General features: G+C 38.4%; 1 protein-coding gene across 5 annotated transcripts in view; it reads right to left on the reverse strand.

Annotated features, from left to right (window-relative positions):
* Positions 1–17,726, reverse strand: part of GRB14 (growth factor receptor bound protein 14) — a 115,074-nt gene that overhangs the window by 22,979 nt on the left and 74,369 nt on the right. For all 5 annotated transcript variants that reach the window (XM_032355785.1, XM_032355787.1, XM_032355784.1 and 2 more), the window contains 2 exons: positions 3,723–3,844; positions 1,868–1,942 (listed from right to left, as the gene is read on the reverse strand). In XM_032355785.1, coding sequence (XP_032211676.1) covers positions 1,868–1,942; positions 3,723–3,844 — 197 coding nt within the window. The remainder of the gene's footprint in view (positions 1–1,867; positions 1,943–3,722; positions 3,845–17,726) is intronic.

Genomic DNA, 17,726 nt, shown 5'->3' on the forward strand with positions numbered 1-17,726 from the left:
CCCACCCAGCTAAACCCTCTCCGAATTCCTGACCCACAAAGTTGTTGGCAAAATGTGAGTGGGTACTTAAGCCATTAAGGTCTGGAATAGTTTGTTACAATGTAATAATGAACTGAGACAGTAGGCATGTGCTGGTCAGGGAAATGAGAATGAAAATGAATAGCTCTGTGTGAGTGGTTGTACTCAGCATCCTTAATAAGACGATGGAAATGCATTAGCATCTCATTAAAAGAAGAAAACAGAAATCCCTATGAATAAACAAATGCAAAATGGAAAAATGTAAAGTAAGAGAAATTACTCTCTAAAACGATGTGACATATTTTAAAAGGCTACTCAGGGAACCGCTGAGAACAGATATGTATGTTTTTAAGTAAATTATTAAAACTTTTTTTAATTTAATGAGCCACAGTTATTAATTAATTGACATGCAAAACAGGCGAGTAGGTTTTTTAGTTTGAGTGCTTTCCAAGTTATTAAACCAAACCAATTAAATTTTAAAAAGGGAGTCAGAGAGGTCATACTAGAAAGAGAAGAAACATTTTAAAAAGTGGAAACGTTGCCTCAGTGGAGAGAAAAGGTCAGAGGCACATGCAGGACTATCTGATTCCAAAGCTATGATTTTTCTTGTTTTTGTAATTTCACATTAAAGTCATATAACTATATTAGAGGAGAATTGGGAAAAGGAGTTGGAATAAAAGCTCCAACGCACCACCCTGTCACAATCCAGTGGTGAAGCACAGAGAGGGCCTGGGAGCTGGGCCCTCCCCTCGGGTACAGCTGTCGACGCCCCTGCCATTCAGCCTAGTATTCTGATGGGGTGTCTGTGAAACCTGGTAGCGTAGAAGAAGCTTTTAGGAAAATCTCTTGAGACTCAACATATGTCTAAAATATTATGAAGAGCAAAAATGAAATATAAACTATTAAAAAGCCCATAGAAATACAGATCTGTAACACCCAATATATTTACCGATATACTTAACTACCAATATATTTCAAGTACTATCTCTATCGGAAATATTAAAAGCTGTCTTCTTTAAAGATCAGAGAATACTGAGTGGGTTTCACGATGCCTATGGGCTTAGATCAAACAGTAACCATTATAAAGACATTACTGAACATTAACCTGTTAAAAACTGCAGAGCTTCTGATGTGAAATCTACTGATCTATGAAAAATAAAATAATGAAAATCATTGTTTGATTGAAATGAAAATACCTTTTAAAAAATGATCACATAAAGCCATAGCCAGTTTGGAAGAAATGAGCCCCAAAGATGCAAAATTAAGGAGATTTTTAATTAAGTAACTAGTATTCTTAATTCAGCTAAGACATTTTAGAACTCTGCTCAAGAATGCAACATAGCTATGACATGTCAGTATACAAAATATATGTTTTTACATCTTTTTTTCTCCTTTCATGTAGTTGCTAAATATTTTGAGACAAATAGGATTGAGAGCATTTGCTATAAAAGTTAATACTAAATATCTGTTAGCAAAATGTCTACAATTTACTGGGGGTTTTGATTTAAAGACTAACATAGTCTTTAAACACATCACAGAACAAAATTCTGCCAAGTTTCCTTTCATGATACACATTTTTTGAACACATTTTTTTAAACACTGAAAATCCTTTGACAATTGGCCAAAACTAGAAAGAATAATGGTGTTAGGAGCCTTTCCTGAGTCAGGGACTTCTTTTTTCAGGTTTTGTTCTTTTCTTTCCTATTGTTTCTTTTCTTTTCAGGTTCACCTCCAGCAAAAATTCATCCATCAAGGTATAACATTTCAATCTGGGCATGTAAAAATATGGACCTTAAAGTTTCCCTTTATTACACTGTTTCTTACAGACTTTAATGGAAATATATCTTACCTGCAAAATCTGTGTGGGGGATATTTCACCATTGGTTTCAGTTGCAAAGGACACCATATGCTCTGGAAAAAAATACTGACGAAAAGATATAGGTTATATTATCTCAAAAGCCATGCTAGAAAAGATTTAATTATGACTCTATATTCAGGTATCTTCATGAAAAGGTAGGAGTACGGCCCAAAGATTAGCAGGCACCCTCAGATAATGCAGATAAAGAGAGAACCACCTTCATCAAGTTCAAAACAATGCCTTCAGGATGACAGTGTCTCTGCTCCCGTATCTCTTCTCTAAGTCCTGTGGCCACTCCAGCAGATACTAAAGGACCATCAATTCCATGTCACAAAGTCAAGACTCATAGAATTAAAGGGTATATCTAAGGTCACAGTCACAGGACTTGTCTTAGAGCCAGGGAACTAAAAGAACCAGGACTTGTCGTAGGGCCAGGGAGCTGTAAGTCAGGTCCTTTCCAACCTTGTTCAATCATAAAATTCATCCAGGCAGTTGTTTAAAATAGGAATTCCCAGGCCTTGTTCCTGGAGTGTCTGATTCAGTAGGTCTGGGTACTCTCTTCTCCCCCTGGGTAATTTTATGATCAGACACATTTTGAAAATATAGACTACTGTACTTCCTCCAAGGACAGGGTTTTACAACTATTCTATTACTATCTGATCTAACTCTGTGGTCAGTATTAGTTACACCGTTTCTGATCTCCACCCACTAGCAGCCCCGTCCCTCCACCCCCGAAATGACAAGCAAAAATGACTCCAGACATTGTGAAATCGCCCCCAGCTGATAACTACTGCTCTAGGTCTACAAAAGGAGTGTAGAGCCTTGTTCAAATAATAGTAATAATAATAAAATATAACCAAAAGCAAGCACTATAACCATATGCCTTTAACTATAAGCAAAAGCAAGCACTATAACCATATGCCTTTAACTATACTTTTAAATTCCTGCATTTAATAAAGATTCACAAAAAGAAAATAGTTTCCCTTCAAATTCTAATTCTATTTTATTTTTATTAGGATGCTTTTATTTTCTTTGTCAAAGATCATCCCATTATGTTTTTATTAATAAGTTCAAATAAAAGAGAACATAAGAGGTCTTCCAGGGTTTGAAAATATTCTATTATAGTGTGTATCATATATTTTTCATAAAGGATCATTTCAATCCAATTATCCAAAACTTCGTGTAGAAATATGTTACAACTGCAGAGACAAAAACAATTTAAAATAATGAGCCCAGAGGCTATTCTGACTTCTCCAGATCCCTAGTCTTCACTAGAATGTGACACACATTTTTTTTTTTTCATTTAAAGAGAACTACCATAAAAGTAGTATTTATTAGATAATGCTCTGGTCTTTTACCTCATTTCTATTTAGCTCAGTCATTACTGCACTGAAAAAATATTTTGGAACAGCAAGATGCATGTCAATTTGAAATTTTTAGCTAAGCTATAGCATTCCCAACAATCATCTATCTGTTTTTAGGTTAGAAATTTTCTTACTTTAATTTCCAAAATTCTGTGAAAAGTGTTCAGCTATAATACTTTGGAGCTGCTTATGGATATCTAATTATTGATTCCCAAAATTAAATGTATAATAGTTTTCTTAGAAAGAAGAAAAAAGAAATAGCTCCCAAAACAGTTCATTGGAACTTCTGTGATAATGTTGACTAATCATTGTTAGAGTACGAAGAAACGTTAACTGTGATGTTCACAGAACAAAGTTTTTACTTACAATTTACCCAATGGGGAATTGCATTTGATTTATGATGACTCTTTTCTTCACATAAAATAAAATAACATTTAACAAATTCATTATTCCCCATAACTATTCATAAGGATTTCACTTACCATTGGGTTTTTAAAGAATTCATATTTGGCATAATTTTTTCTAAAGTATAGTTTATTCTCTTCTTCCATTCCCCAGTTAGACAGCACTTCAATCACCAGCTCATGGTCTTCCATTGTTCTTTCTGTAAGGAATGTTTCAGTGAGTATGTCAACAGACGGATGGATGGATGGACGGACAAATGAATAGACAAACATGTAGGTAGAAAGAAATATATATGGACACACGTAACTGTATAAATTTACAGATTATATTATGTATGTATCTTTATCAAATATAGGAAATTTCAGCTCAATTCTAGAATAGCCAGATTGATACCATTTTAGCAATTTTGAATTAGTAATATTGATTTTTTATACCAAAGCAGACTGTAACCTGAGGAGAAAAATGACAAGATATCACAATGCACTCTTTGTTAATTCTCAATTCCTTTTATTGCTATGTAAATTATAATTAAGTTTGATAATAAATCTGCATTAATAATGCAGAAGCTATTCTTTTTTCTCCAATTCGTCATGATGTCAAAATTAAAATATTTGCCTCAAGGTTGAACAATTCACCCCATTAGGAGAGAAAAATTTTGACAGGTTCAAAATACATTTAAGATACATAGTCTGGATAGTTGAGAAAAATTAAAGTAAAAGCTTTAAAAGAAAAAATTTTAATGCAAGAACATACAATTTTTAAAACACCTAATTTCTTGTGAGACTTTATTATTTCAAAGCTAGTGTTCAAACATTAACATATATACCTAAATATACTTATATATTTATATAAAAATATCTATATATAGGAATATATTAATATACTTAAATATATTTCAGGTACGGTGGGAAGGCACTTGGGAGGAAAGGTACTTAAATGAAATAAGCAAAAACAACTTTACAGAGGGGAACAAACCATGCACAATTCCCATTTTAATAAGAAACTTGATTTCCATAGTAGTGTTATTCATAATAGCCCCAAACTGGAAACCACCGAAATGCCAATCAACATGAGAATGACTGAATAGTGTAAACAATGTAATAAATAGTAGAATACATATACTACAACTGTATGGGGGAATTTCACAAACACAGTATTAAATGAAAGAAGTCAGGCACAAAGACTAGGTACTACATGATTACACTTACATAAAGTTCAATATGGGTAAAATAAATATATAGCGTTAGAAATCAAGATAATGGGGAGAGTAGGAGATGGAGCAGGGGTATGAGGGGAACCTCCTCCCACTGGGTGTGGGAGATACTGTTTTGTTCTGGGTGTTGGATATCCAAGTTGATGCGACATCTGAAGTTCAGTGAGTTGTCTACATATGGCTTATTCACTTTTCTTAAGGTGCATCATATTTCAATAAGAGGTTAAAGAAAAGTGTGAAATTACTAATGCAAAACAGGAAGTGAAGAACAGCCAACTAAAGCATACAGAAACCCTCTGCTTTTTAGGTGCTTCTAGGACCTTTTTGGAAAGTATCTGTGTCTCAAACATTCAACACTCAGTAGTAATCTGTGATCTACAACACCCAAACCCTGGAAAGTAATGTCATACTTAAATAGAAGTTTCTTCATCTGAAAGGAAGTTCTTGTAAGAGTTCTCGATGCATATGGATGAGTTTGAGCTAAATGTGCATCAACACTTGGGTTCTGTTCTTAACTCCAATTACTCTTTTTCTGTCTCATTGATGAGCTCCCATAGCTCCTCCTCCCTCCTAAAATGCAATCCTTGGCTAAAATCTTTTCTTTCACTTTCTTAAGCTAATTCACTCTCCCTTCTTCAGCCATCCAATCTGTTGAGTTCCTTGAGATGAAATCTCTTGCTACTGTTGCTTTTACTCATGCTCTAGTCCCAACTGTGAGACTTTCCACCACCTCAAACACAGTGTGTCTAAATCCCAAATCAGTATGGTGGTTCCCCCCAAATACTAAAACATTCCAGCAATGCCAATCCTGAGCATCTAATCAAAAGACAGGAAAGCAGAGATTAGAACAGATGTTTGTACACCAATGTTCATAGTAGCATCATTCACTACATGTAGAAACACCCTAATGTTCATGAACAGATGAATGGATAAACAATATACAGGACACAGGTACAATGGAATATTCAGCCTTAAAAAGGAATGAAATTCTGACACATGCTACAACATGGATGGACCTTAAAGATATTATATGTAAAGTAAGAAGACGTAAGAACAGATACTGTATGACTCCATTTATAGGCGATACCTGGAATAGACAAACTTGTGGAGATGGAAAGTTGAATTGTGGTTGCTGGGACTGGGGAGCAAGGAATTATTGTTTAATGGGCTCAGAGTTTCACTGTGAGAAGTTAAAGATGTTCTGGAGATGGATGGTGGTAATAGTTGTACAACAGTATGAATGTACATAATGCCAATGAATTATACCCTTAAAACTGGTAAATTTTATGTTATGTATCTTTTATCAAAATAAAAAATAAACTTCATAACAAAGTCATCTTCCTTTTTCTCTCTCAAACTGCTTTTTCCTAAATTCTATCTCCATTGCATCTTTATATCCACTCCTATATGTTCCGTTTCTGCTATCTCCAAATACCAGAGATTTTCCCACCAAATGTCTCTAAACAACCCCTCACTCATTCCCATTGTCACAATCCCAATTTGGACCTTTGCTTTTTCTTAATGAATCTCCAAACTTCTATTTTCTCCTTCTTCCAGTCCAGCCTGGACATTGATACCACAGCAAACCTCACAGAACATGTGTGTCAATGCGACCCTTGCTCAAAAAGCGTGTCTACTCCCTACTTGCTGTGAGATACGTCCATGGAGTCTGGCAGTTTTACTATTCATTCATCCATTTGACAAATATTTCCTGAAGGCCTACCACATGTCAGACATTCATCTGGGGGCCTGGGATTTTGTAGTGCATAAAACAGTCAGAAATCACTGCCTCATGGAGCTTTCATTCTAATGGGAAGAAACAGACTACAAATAAAATGTAAATCTTAATAGGCAGTGATACAGACTACAGAGAAAAATAGAGCAGGACATAGGGAGAGAGGAGGCCATAAGGGAAAACAATTCATTTTCAACAGCTTGCCAGGAGAAGTCTCGCTGGGAAGGTAGTGTTTGAATGAACCCGAAGGAGAAGGGGGCATGAGCCAAGCAGACACCAACAGGAAGAAAAAGAACAAAGCCTCTGAGGCAAGAGCAAGGGTCTATGTTTGAAGTACCAGGAGGAGGTTAATGTAGCCGAAGCTGAGTGAGCAAAGGGGCAAGTCCTAGAAGAGGCTAGAGAAGCCGTGGTGATGAGCTGGGACGACTGGAGAAAGGCCTGCAGTTCAGAGTGAGGTTCTGGCTTTTCCCTGGAGTCAGATGAGAAAACATTTTGAACAGAGAAATAACGTGAACTGACTTATATTTTCACTGGATCGCACTGGCTGTGGAGGAGTACTTATTTTAAAGGGTATAAGGGTGGAGGGCACCTGGATGGCTCTGTCAGTTGAGCAACTGCCCTTAGCTCGTGTCTTGATCTCAGGGTCCTGGAATCAAGCCCCGAATGGGGCTCCCTGCTCAACAGGTAGTCTGCTTCTCTTTCTCCCTTTGCCCTCCTCCCCCTGTTCATGTTATCTCTCCTTCTCTCTCTCTCTCTCAAATAAATAAATAAAATCTTGGGCACCTAGGTGGCTCAGTGGGTTAAGCCGCTGCCTTTGGCTCAGGTCATGATCTCAGGGTCCTGGGATGGAGGCCCGCATCGAGCTCTCTGCTCAGCAGGGAGCCTGCTTCCTTCTCTCTCTCTCATCTCTAGAACTTCTCATCTCCAGAACTGCTACAGACTACATTTCTGTTGTTTGAAGCCACCAGGTCTGTGGTTAAACAATAACATTGTCTACTGAGCAAGTAAGTTATAGTTCCATCCTACAGAAAAGGAACCTGAAGTTCAGAATAGCAAGCATCTCAGGATTTGAACGGCAGCAGCATGCCGGATCCCAAACCGAGGCTCTTCCCCTGCGAGCATTGTCTCTGCCTCCACCTACAGCCCCTGCTGGGGGGACATCCCCTGCTGCCTCTGCCGAGCCTATTTATAGCCTGTTCATTCTTTCCATATCCACTAAAACCCTCTCTTGTGTGCCGACAGTTCTCATGTCTCAACGGCCTCAAATTCTTTCATTTTGAATTGTGTTCAATAAATATTTGCTAATTAAGTGAAAATAAACCACCACATTTTGAGTATAAGGGGAATGAAAATAATGGGCAATATTTCAAATGATATCAATCTTAATCTCAAATGAAAGTAACATAAGTCATTTGAATTTTGACTGTACCAAAAAAGGAAATAAAATAAAAAGGGCAGAAAAACCAAACTGCATTTGAACAGTTATGACAAATGTGTAACGAAAAGCACTTTGGGCAATATCCATGATCCCCAACCAAGCAGCAACCGACATGCAAACAAAGCCCAGCATACCAATCTACAAAGGAAAGATAACATACGATGTTCACAGACAATTTCACTGAACTATAATACCCAATGTCTAAATAACACATAACTAGCATAGGGAAAATATTCTGCTAATCTTAAGGAGAAAATTTTCTTCAAAGAAATCTAGACTAACTAGAGTATGTGAGAAAGCAGAAGCCATATTTTTCATTCCTTCAAAGATGATCTCTGGATAGTCTATTGAAAATTCAGATAATGTAAAAGAAAGCAAATAATTCCAAAGGATCAGATGTGGCTACAAGTTTTCATCTCATATACTCCTCTGGCAATGGAGCTAAAACTTACTAATCACAGAAACTGGCTTTTCAAAATTACATTATATTAATAATCTTTGTAACTGTTCACAGTCCTATCCCAATTTGGATGCACTGTCATATATCATCCCCCAATCAAGTCTCATTATATTAAAAGATCAATGTCACAATAATCCAAATAATCCTAAAAGGCATGATTGATTATCCGTTCATCACGTCTTAAGAAACTTCATGATTTCTAAAGGCAGATACCTAACAAAACACAGACCCTTATATGGAGGAGTTCAACATGAAGATACAAGATGCCTAGACAGATAATTTGGAGAGGAAAAGAATGCGTAAAGGGAGATGAAAAGTTGTTGAAGACCAGCTCTGTTTTACTTAGCCTAGGCCGTGGGACATCACGGAGACCTGAGAACGGAGGGGGGGGGGGTCGGGGGGACAAAACAAATACTGGTCAAATGGCTTCTAATTAACTTTCTAGTGACTCTTCCTCTCTAACGTCATTCTAAAACCAAGTGGACTTTAGCCAACTGAATGATCCTACAGTAACTTATAATACATGTTTTAAATACCAAAAAGAGAAAATTAATTCTGTAACCAGGAGCTCTCTACTGCGAACCTCAAAAACAATGATGCTAAGAACTGTCAGCCAGAATGAACTGAGGCACTTTTTGGATTACCATATGCTAAATGACCCTAAGTAACCTTCTCATAAATTCATCCTGATTCTTTGAAAGACTAATTTTAAAACTTCACAAATCCACCTAAAATACTACATTGAAATATACTATCAAAACTTTATAGATACAGGTCTACTTAGTGCAGTATTTGTCAGGCATTGGAAAGTGAATGGCCATGACTGAACACCATTTCTATGTAGGTAGAAAAAGAGGAGAGAAGCCCTCCTAAATCACTTCAAAACAGTGTCCAAAAAGGAGAAAAGGGGGGGGAAATTCTCTGAAGGAGTAAAGAAAAGCTTTCTTAAAACCACGACAAAAGCTTCATGTCAATTTAAGTTTTATCTTTGTATCTGACAGACCAGGGTAAGGTGTCATAGCAATGCAATGAAATATTATCAAATAATAACTACATGTAATTCTGTTTTCTATTTAATTTCCAGAAGTTTTTCTTTAAAAAAAAAAAAAAAAAGAGAGAGAGAGAGAGAAAGAAGAAGAAGAAAGGAAAGAAGTTTCTTCTGAAACTGTTGATTTCACTTCAAAGTCTTTTAAAAACCCTCAATCCTCCCAGAATGGAAAGTGTTCACCTGTGACCTTCTGCCTGGATTTCTTCGCTGAATCTACTGAAAGTACAGCGTGGGGCTCAAATAGAAACCTGAGTCCCTACTCTTCTCATCACTTGATAAGAGAAGAAACAAAAGTGGCTTTTACCTCTAATTCGCCCAGAAAACAATTCTTTGTACACCTTTGTTACAGGAAACTCCTGGAGACAAATGGTCCTTGTACTTCTCTGGGCGAGGCAGAAACTACATACATTTTGTCAATCTTATTTTCAGATAAAAATGAACAGCCTCTGACCAGGCAAAACAAAAACTGGAGAAGCAAAGAATAAAAATAGGGCTCAATTCTGAAAAAGGTTCCTTAACCTAAGAAAACGAGCTCACCTAGAAAAATTGCTAGCACCATATTCAGCTCCCCAAGTGCAATTAATAGGAAAATCTTGACACTTAAACTTGATGGATATAAAAGCCTTGCAGATCATTCTTCAACAAATTAAGTAATCTTCACATTAACTCACACTCACTAATCACAACTTGTATTCCTAGAAATCCTTAGTCTTCGGCAAAGTATTTGCATACACATTACCTCAAGCTGACAGATAAACACCTGAAGAGTTTAGAAACCACTTCCATAAATTCTAAGTTACCTGATGCATCCTTTAAAGACTGAGAGCAGGGGCTCCTGGGTGGCTTAGTGGGTTAAACGTCTGCCTTCAGCTCAGGTCAGGATCCCAGGGTCCTGGGATGGAGCCCTGCATAGGGGAAATCTCTGCTCAGCAGGGAGCCTGCTTCCCCCTCCCCCTCTGCCTGCCTCTCTGCCTACTTGTGATCTCTGTCAAATAAATAAATTAAATTAAAAAAAAGAGAGAGAGAGAGAGACTGAGAGCAAATTTCCATCTGGGCATGGCACAGCAGGTCTCTGGCTTCTTTTCCCTGTCTCTTCCTTCCTTGCATATTGTTATCCATCCTTTGAACTGCTTGATATAAGTACCTTACAATTTAGTATAGTTCAGTTCACAAACTATTTATTTGTCCTAGACCCTGGGTTACAAAGAAGTATACACAGAGTTCCAGTTCTCATGGAATTACTGTCTACTTTTAATAACATGATTAAAATTAAGATAGTTAAAGAAAATGTTAACGGCAGCTCAGAAGATGGGTACTTGGTTCAACTTGGAGCTTCAGGAAGATGTCTCAATCTTTAAAAATCTCTTTCGAAATTGTGTTTGTTTCCTTTCTTCTGATTTCTAAAATAGTATGTTTCCATTATTGGAAATTCGAAAACCATGGACAGTAGACAATCACAATTCATCTTTAAATCTATCAATTGGGAATTAGCACTTAACATTTCAGTATATTCCCTTCTTATATTTTTCTCTGGGCCTATATGAATATATTTGTATATATTTTTCACAAAATTTACACTGAATATAGGTTTATAAATATACAATCAATCAATCGTCTTTATAATCTTATATCTGTCCACATCATTCTACAAAGGAAGAACTCCAAAAACATAACCAAAAGCTACCTAACTTATATCCTATGAATGTACTGTAATTGATTACATCCTCCTATTATTATATCATTGGGGTTTTTCTGATTAATATTATAAATACTCCTGCTTGAAGAGCGTTGTATCTATTTCTTGGCCAAATCTGTTTATTTTCCACACCCCAGTCTAGCATATACTTGCGGAAACATCCCCTCCCCAGACACAACTCATCACTCACTCCCAGTGTTCTGTTATTTTCAGGATTTGCAATTTCCTAAAGGATGTATGAGAAATGGTGGTGCCAACAAGGATCCTAGTTGTCGTGAGGAGCAGCTGCTTGGAACACAGAAGAGGCCGATCTGTCTCCCTACCTGCTCTCTGACATAGGGGGTGACTCTTCCTCGTAAGGCTGAGTGTGGGGTGCCTCCAGTTGCTTTTCTCTCTCTCTCCTCTTAGACTGTGGCACTAGGTTAGCTGGCTGTCAGCTTCAACAGTTAAGAGTTTTCATCTTACTTTGTTTCCATAATATTTTTAGGACATGGTGAGCAGTTATACCTTGCTATCATTTTTGACTCAAATTCCAAGTAAGCTTTGGAAAACGCACAGCCAGGTAAAGATGATGAGAAAGAACTCGCTGAGAATCCTAATGGGAGGAGCAAGGAAACCAAGGCATAGACACTACAGCATATGTGGGCAACTACAGGCATGTCTTTAATGTATAAACTAAGAGGAAGGAGAGGGGAGACACGAGGCTGGCGATAGGAGGAGTAGGCAGGTCACAGGTACCTCAAGCCCTCCAAGGAATCTTGGACCCTAATGCATAAAGAATCAGGTCTGCATTCCCATGGATAACCTTGGTACGACCAGAGGCAAGAGGACCAGTTACAAGGCTAAAATAATCCCCGAGGAGAGAAATGGTAAGACCTCAACTCAGGCTATGAGATACTGCGAAGGAAAAACGAGCGGCACCAGGAGGCAGTTTTAGTTCTAAGCCCTCCTTACATGCTCCTATTTTCTGACTCCACCTTAGTGTGCCACCAGGACACCCTGCCTCCTCAAAGATCAGGTCAGTTTAAGTAGCAAAGGAAGCCTAAGGCCACAGATCCTACAGGCTTCACAATTATTTGTGCTGTTGATAAGGGCGGTGGCAACTCTGATGCTGACAGGTTACACACAGCACTGAAAGCACAACTACCTATCAGCTCCAGACAACAGGAGAAAGACTTGTGAGTCTTTGCGGGGGGGGGGGGGGGGGGGGGGGGGAGGGTTGGACAGAAACAGTGAAGGGAAGCAGCTTCAAAGCTGCAAAGAAGCTGTGCGTGGCTTCTGTCTTAAAGAGATCACGTGGGTATAGCTGCACACATAAAAATGGTTTCATTAAAAGCCTCCAGTCATTCATTTTGCTTATTAAAGCCACTCCACAATGATATTCACAATGGAACTCTCAGCTGTCCCCAGCAATGACACTAAAATACAATTAATTCCTCTTCCCGAGGAGTCTATAGGTATGCGCTTGAGGTATTGTGTTAATTGCCACTGCTTCATACCATGGCTTCAATTAGGAATCAAAATGGGAGCAAGACAAACATGGATCCCATTAAGTTCCAGAGGACTTAAAACTGAAGTTTCTGCCCCCACTCCATTCCCCCACTCAGTCCTCACACTGATTATAAATGCAGAGGGCTCCATCTGGGGAATGACAGTGACATCCAGTGGCCATGAACTAGAACATGCCAGTTATAAAACGTGATTATATGAGAGAAGGGCAGGTATTTGTGGCTGTACTGATATTTTAAATTCAGTGTCCATAAAGGTGTGTGCAACTAGAACCTCATCATAACATGATCTCAAATCAGGAAAATCAGAGATTTATAACAAAATCAGGATGTTTAGGGTTGCCTTTGATGATGTACTCTGCCTATTAAAATTCCAAGCATCATATTACTGATAATTATTTGCCAGAGGAGATGAAATACTGATATTGTATCCAGAGTTCCAAATATCATATACCATTTATGTTGTATACAAATTCAAGGATAAGTCTTTTTTTTTTAGGTTTTATTTATTTATTTGACAGAGAAAGATCACAAGTAGGCAGAGAGGCAGGCACAGAGAGAGGGGAAAGCAGGCTCCCCGCTGAGCAGAGATCCTGATGCAGAGCTGGATCCCAGGATCCTGAGATCATGACCCGAGCCAAAAGCAGAGGCTTAACCCACTGAGCTACCCAGGTGCCCCAAGGATAAGTTACTTCTAACATGATCCCCTTGCTCAGCCAAAAGAAACAGCTGGTTCTGTTATAAAGTGAACTGGGTTCCATCCGTTGGACCCCAGTAATTTCAATACTACTTTGGTAAGAAAAATTTATCTGATGTTAAGAGGATTTAAGTTCCGTGGTTAGTTTTCTATAGAAGACCAACCCTGAAGGCCCTCGTTGGCAACCCTGTCAGGACTCCTCTCACTCTTGAGAGCTTTTTTCTGTATCTTTCCTTAACAAACTTCTATTGTTTTACTCATTAAAAAAAAAAAAAAAGTTATCTGAAAATGTCTTTGAGGGTTCAAACTTTTAACTTGTTCTCACAACATGGATTAGAGCTAAAGACAGAGAATAAGAAAGAGACAAACCAACCACGGGATCCTGGGAACTTGAGGAGAAACAAACTCACTTTAGTGGAAAATGCAGACTTTGAATTTCAGACTCTGAAAAGACCTACATTTCAGCAATGTTTGACTCTAGGCAAGGAATTTCGTCACTGAGTATATGTTCCTGTATGTCAAAGGGAGATTAGGAAACACATCTTGCGGGATTGCTATGAGGCTAAGTGATGAGCGCGTCTATCAAGATTAATGTTAAACCTCTCACTCCGTGCCTTGCACATGTCAGATGCATGGTAATAGTCACTATCACACGTATGCATTCATGTTGAAACTACTACTAAGACTGAAGTTTCCTTTGTCACAGAAAATGACACTCTGAAAACAGACTTTCAATTCCATAAACCTATCATATTTTGAAAGTCAAGTGCTTCTCCATCTGACTTTAGTAAGTTTGTGATGTGTTTTAAGGGATCAAAAGCAACAATGATAGCACATTTATTAACAACATAAAATGTCTCTGACACTTTCCTAAGGTTATCTTGGTCATTAAAGTGACCTCAAGTGCAGAAAACCCTTAACTGTCGTTTATCACGTAAGTCACAACATTCTCACCTGTAAGGCTTCAGGGTCTCACAAATACCACACCTCATACCAGTGCAGACTATCCTGTGAAGTTAGTCCCACAGGGCATGTGCTGCTAGGAGAAATGACAGAGAGGCCAGGACTGATCCAGGAAGCCATGAGTAGTGGGATGTAGAAGCAAAACAAAGTCTTTCGTCCTCTAAAAGGTTGGATTCTGGCCTTCTAAGCAGTATACAGTTGGCTCTTGAATGATGGGCAGCACAGGGGTACAGACTTCCCCTTGCCGCCAAAAATCTGGATGAAATGTTTGACGCCCCCAAAACTTAACTACTGTCAGCTGGAAGGCTTACTGATGACATACACAGCTGACTGATACATATTGTGACATTTTAAGTGCTAGAGACTGTATTCTTAGAAAAGTACACTAGAGAAAAGAAATGTTATTAGGAAAATCGTAATGAAAAGAAAATAAATTTACAGTACTGGACTGAATTTATCAGAAAAAGAAAAAACCCACATGGAAGTAGTTCAAACCCATGTTATTCAAGGGTGACCTGTACTTTCAAAACTAAATCAGGATTATATTTCTCTCTGACTCAAAGACCTCCGTTCACTTTTTCTCTCACTCAGGGGCAAGAGTCAAGCCCTTCCATGACCCATGAGACCCTACACGAGCTGGCTCTGCAGAAGCCCTACTGAAGTCCGCTCCATCACTCCCCAGCTTGCTCAGGGAGTGCTGGCCTCAGCTGAGCCCTGAACACCAGCACGCTGCCACCAAGGTTCTCCTGAACTTCATGCTTCAGGGACACCTTCCCTGATCCCTCTAGTTAAAAGGCATCTCCCTCTCACCCCCAGCATGTTCTTCCCTTTTGCCCTGTCTTCCTTTCTCCCCAGTTCAGGCAACTCCAGCTTTTCGAAAGTTCACCTTACACAATAAAATTCTTTGCTTTTACAAAAGATCCACATTCGTACCTGTTTTTGCCAACCAACAGAAATCCAAAGAGGATTTTTGCTTTTACAAAAAAGGTGAAACATGAAAATGCCATTAAGCATTTGCTTTGCAGTGAGCCCTTATAAAGGCCGTGGGCACCACGGAGCCACAACGAGAGTAGTCCCACCAAGCTCCTTCCAGGGAGCCACGTTCAGCATCTCAACATCAAGCCACCAGAGCTTTGAACTTTGTCTGTGAGCCTCTGTACTTTATCATGATTTATTTTGTGCATCTGTTGCTAAGATATGTCCTAAGATACCAGAAGATGCTGAGAGAGGTTATTTCTGGCATCTGGGAATGCTCAAATATTTTCCAATATAAATTAATGGTAAATGCTTCTTTGGCTTATACCATTTCAGCTTTCAAAAGTTTTCATAGTGTTCTACTTTCAGATAGCAGGAGAAACTCGTGCTTATTGTCACCTAAAGGATTACAAGTTTTAGTCATGTGTCTCTTATCTTTCCACTTCCCAGAAGAATGCAAACTCGCAACGGCAGTGTTTCTTGTCTATTATGTTCATACTTTACCCCCAAGACCCACACACAAAATAGGCATGGTATAAAACAGTCAATAAATATCTGTTAAACCGTGTGAGGAAGTCAGGGAACAGGAATAGGCAGGGAGAGTTCCTAGAGTTTGTGGGATCTGTGAAGTGAAAAGAAAAAAAATGGGGTGCCTCGGTGGCTCAGTCATTAAGTGGCTGCCTTTGGCTCAGGTCACGATCCCGGTCCTGGGATCGAGCCTCGCATAGGACTCCCTGCTCAGTGGGAGCCTGCTTCTCCCTCTCCCATTCCCCCTGCTTATGTTCTCTCTCTCGTTGTGTCTCTCTCTGTAAAATAAATAAATAAAAATCTTAAAAAAAAAAAAAAAGAAAGAAAAATAAAAAACCAACACCCACAGAAAGATAGTCTATAAAAATAAAAACAGATTATGTTAAAACACAGAAATTAAATAAAAAATAAATGAAAAGAATGGAGGTATTTATTAGTTATCATCATCTAATGTGCTTTAGTATATGGGTAGCATTATGTCAGCAATCTTCCTACTATTTAAAGATAGCATCTGAGGGGCACCTGGGTAGCTCAGTCAGCTAAGTGGCCCTGGGACTGAACGCCACATTGGGCTTCACTCTCAGTGCAGCCTGCTTATCCCTCCCCTTCCCACCGCCCCCCCCACCCCCCACTCCCCCCACCCCCTGGCCCCAAGTGTGCACAGGCTCATGCTCTCTCTCAAATAAATAAGTAAATAAACTCTCTTAAAAATACATATAATCTGAGTGAAAACAAAGGGAAAGAAAAAGAACACAAGAAAGTTGTGGATCTCAATTTCTTTCTCATAATCTTTGGTCTAATGCATGGCTGATAAAACCAGGAGACAATAGTCTCACATCTTTGGTTTTATTTCTGCATTTCCAGAAAATAGAGTAATGGAGAAATATATTTCTATTTGATGCTTAAAAGTTTAAATTTAGTATGTAACTCAAATTAATTCTCAATGTTCCATTTTAAGCCTCCACATTAAAAGAATCTGTGCATTTTATTCCTTAATATAATTTGCTGTGGTTTCAGTGAAAACTGGTGCTTGATTTACAGAGTAGATTTTTATTATTAAACTTTAAGCTATTTGTTAGAGATAAACTTAGTGACTGTAAAAAAAAAAAAAAAAAAAAAAGGAAAAGAAAAAAAAGTAAAGTTGCTCCAAAAGAAAAAATTAAGGGTATAAAATACTGTAATTACATATTGTGTTCATTAAGAACTGTATTTTCGGGCGCCTGGGTGGCTCAATTGGTTGAGCAACTGCCTTCGGCTCAGGTCATGATCCCGGACTTCCAGGATCGAGTCCCGCATCGGGCTCCCAGCTCCTTGGGGAGTCTGCTTCTCCCTCTGACCTCCTCTCTCATGCTTCTCTCACTCATTCTCCCTCAAATAAATAAATAAAATCTTAAAAAAAAAAAAAAAGAACTGTATTTTCACAAGCATATGTAAAACTAGTTTAAAAGACGGCGTTTATCTATTGAGGAGTTAACACTTTACATTTAGGAGAAGAATGGTCACAAATAGAAGTCAGATTGGTAACCAACAGCAATGCAGAAAATAAATGTTGAACTTTTTCTGCCCTAGGAAGGCGAGACAGCACGTCACACTGGCCGGCCTGGCATACCTTCAGAATTCAGGTTTTCTGTGAATGTTACTTGATATGAAGAAAGGGGGGGAAAAAAAAGGATTTTTGCAGATATGATTAAGGGATCTTGAAATGAAGAGATGATCCTAGATTACCCAGGTAAGCTCTAACCGGTACCATTTTTATGAGAGAGACAGAGGGTGACTTGACACAGACAGAAGAAGGAAATACAAGGTGACCATAGAGGTAG

This window comes from Mustela erminea, chromosome 8 (assembly GCF_009829155.1).
Source record: "Mustela erminea isolate mMusErm1 chromosome 8, mMusErm1.Pri, whole genome shotgun sequence".
NCBI classification, from domain to species: Eukaryota; Metazoa; Chordata; class Mammalia; order Carnivora; family Mustelidae; genus Mustela; species Mustela erminea.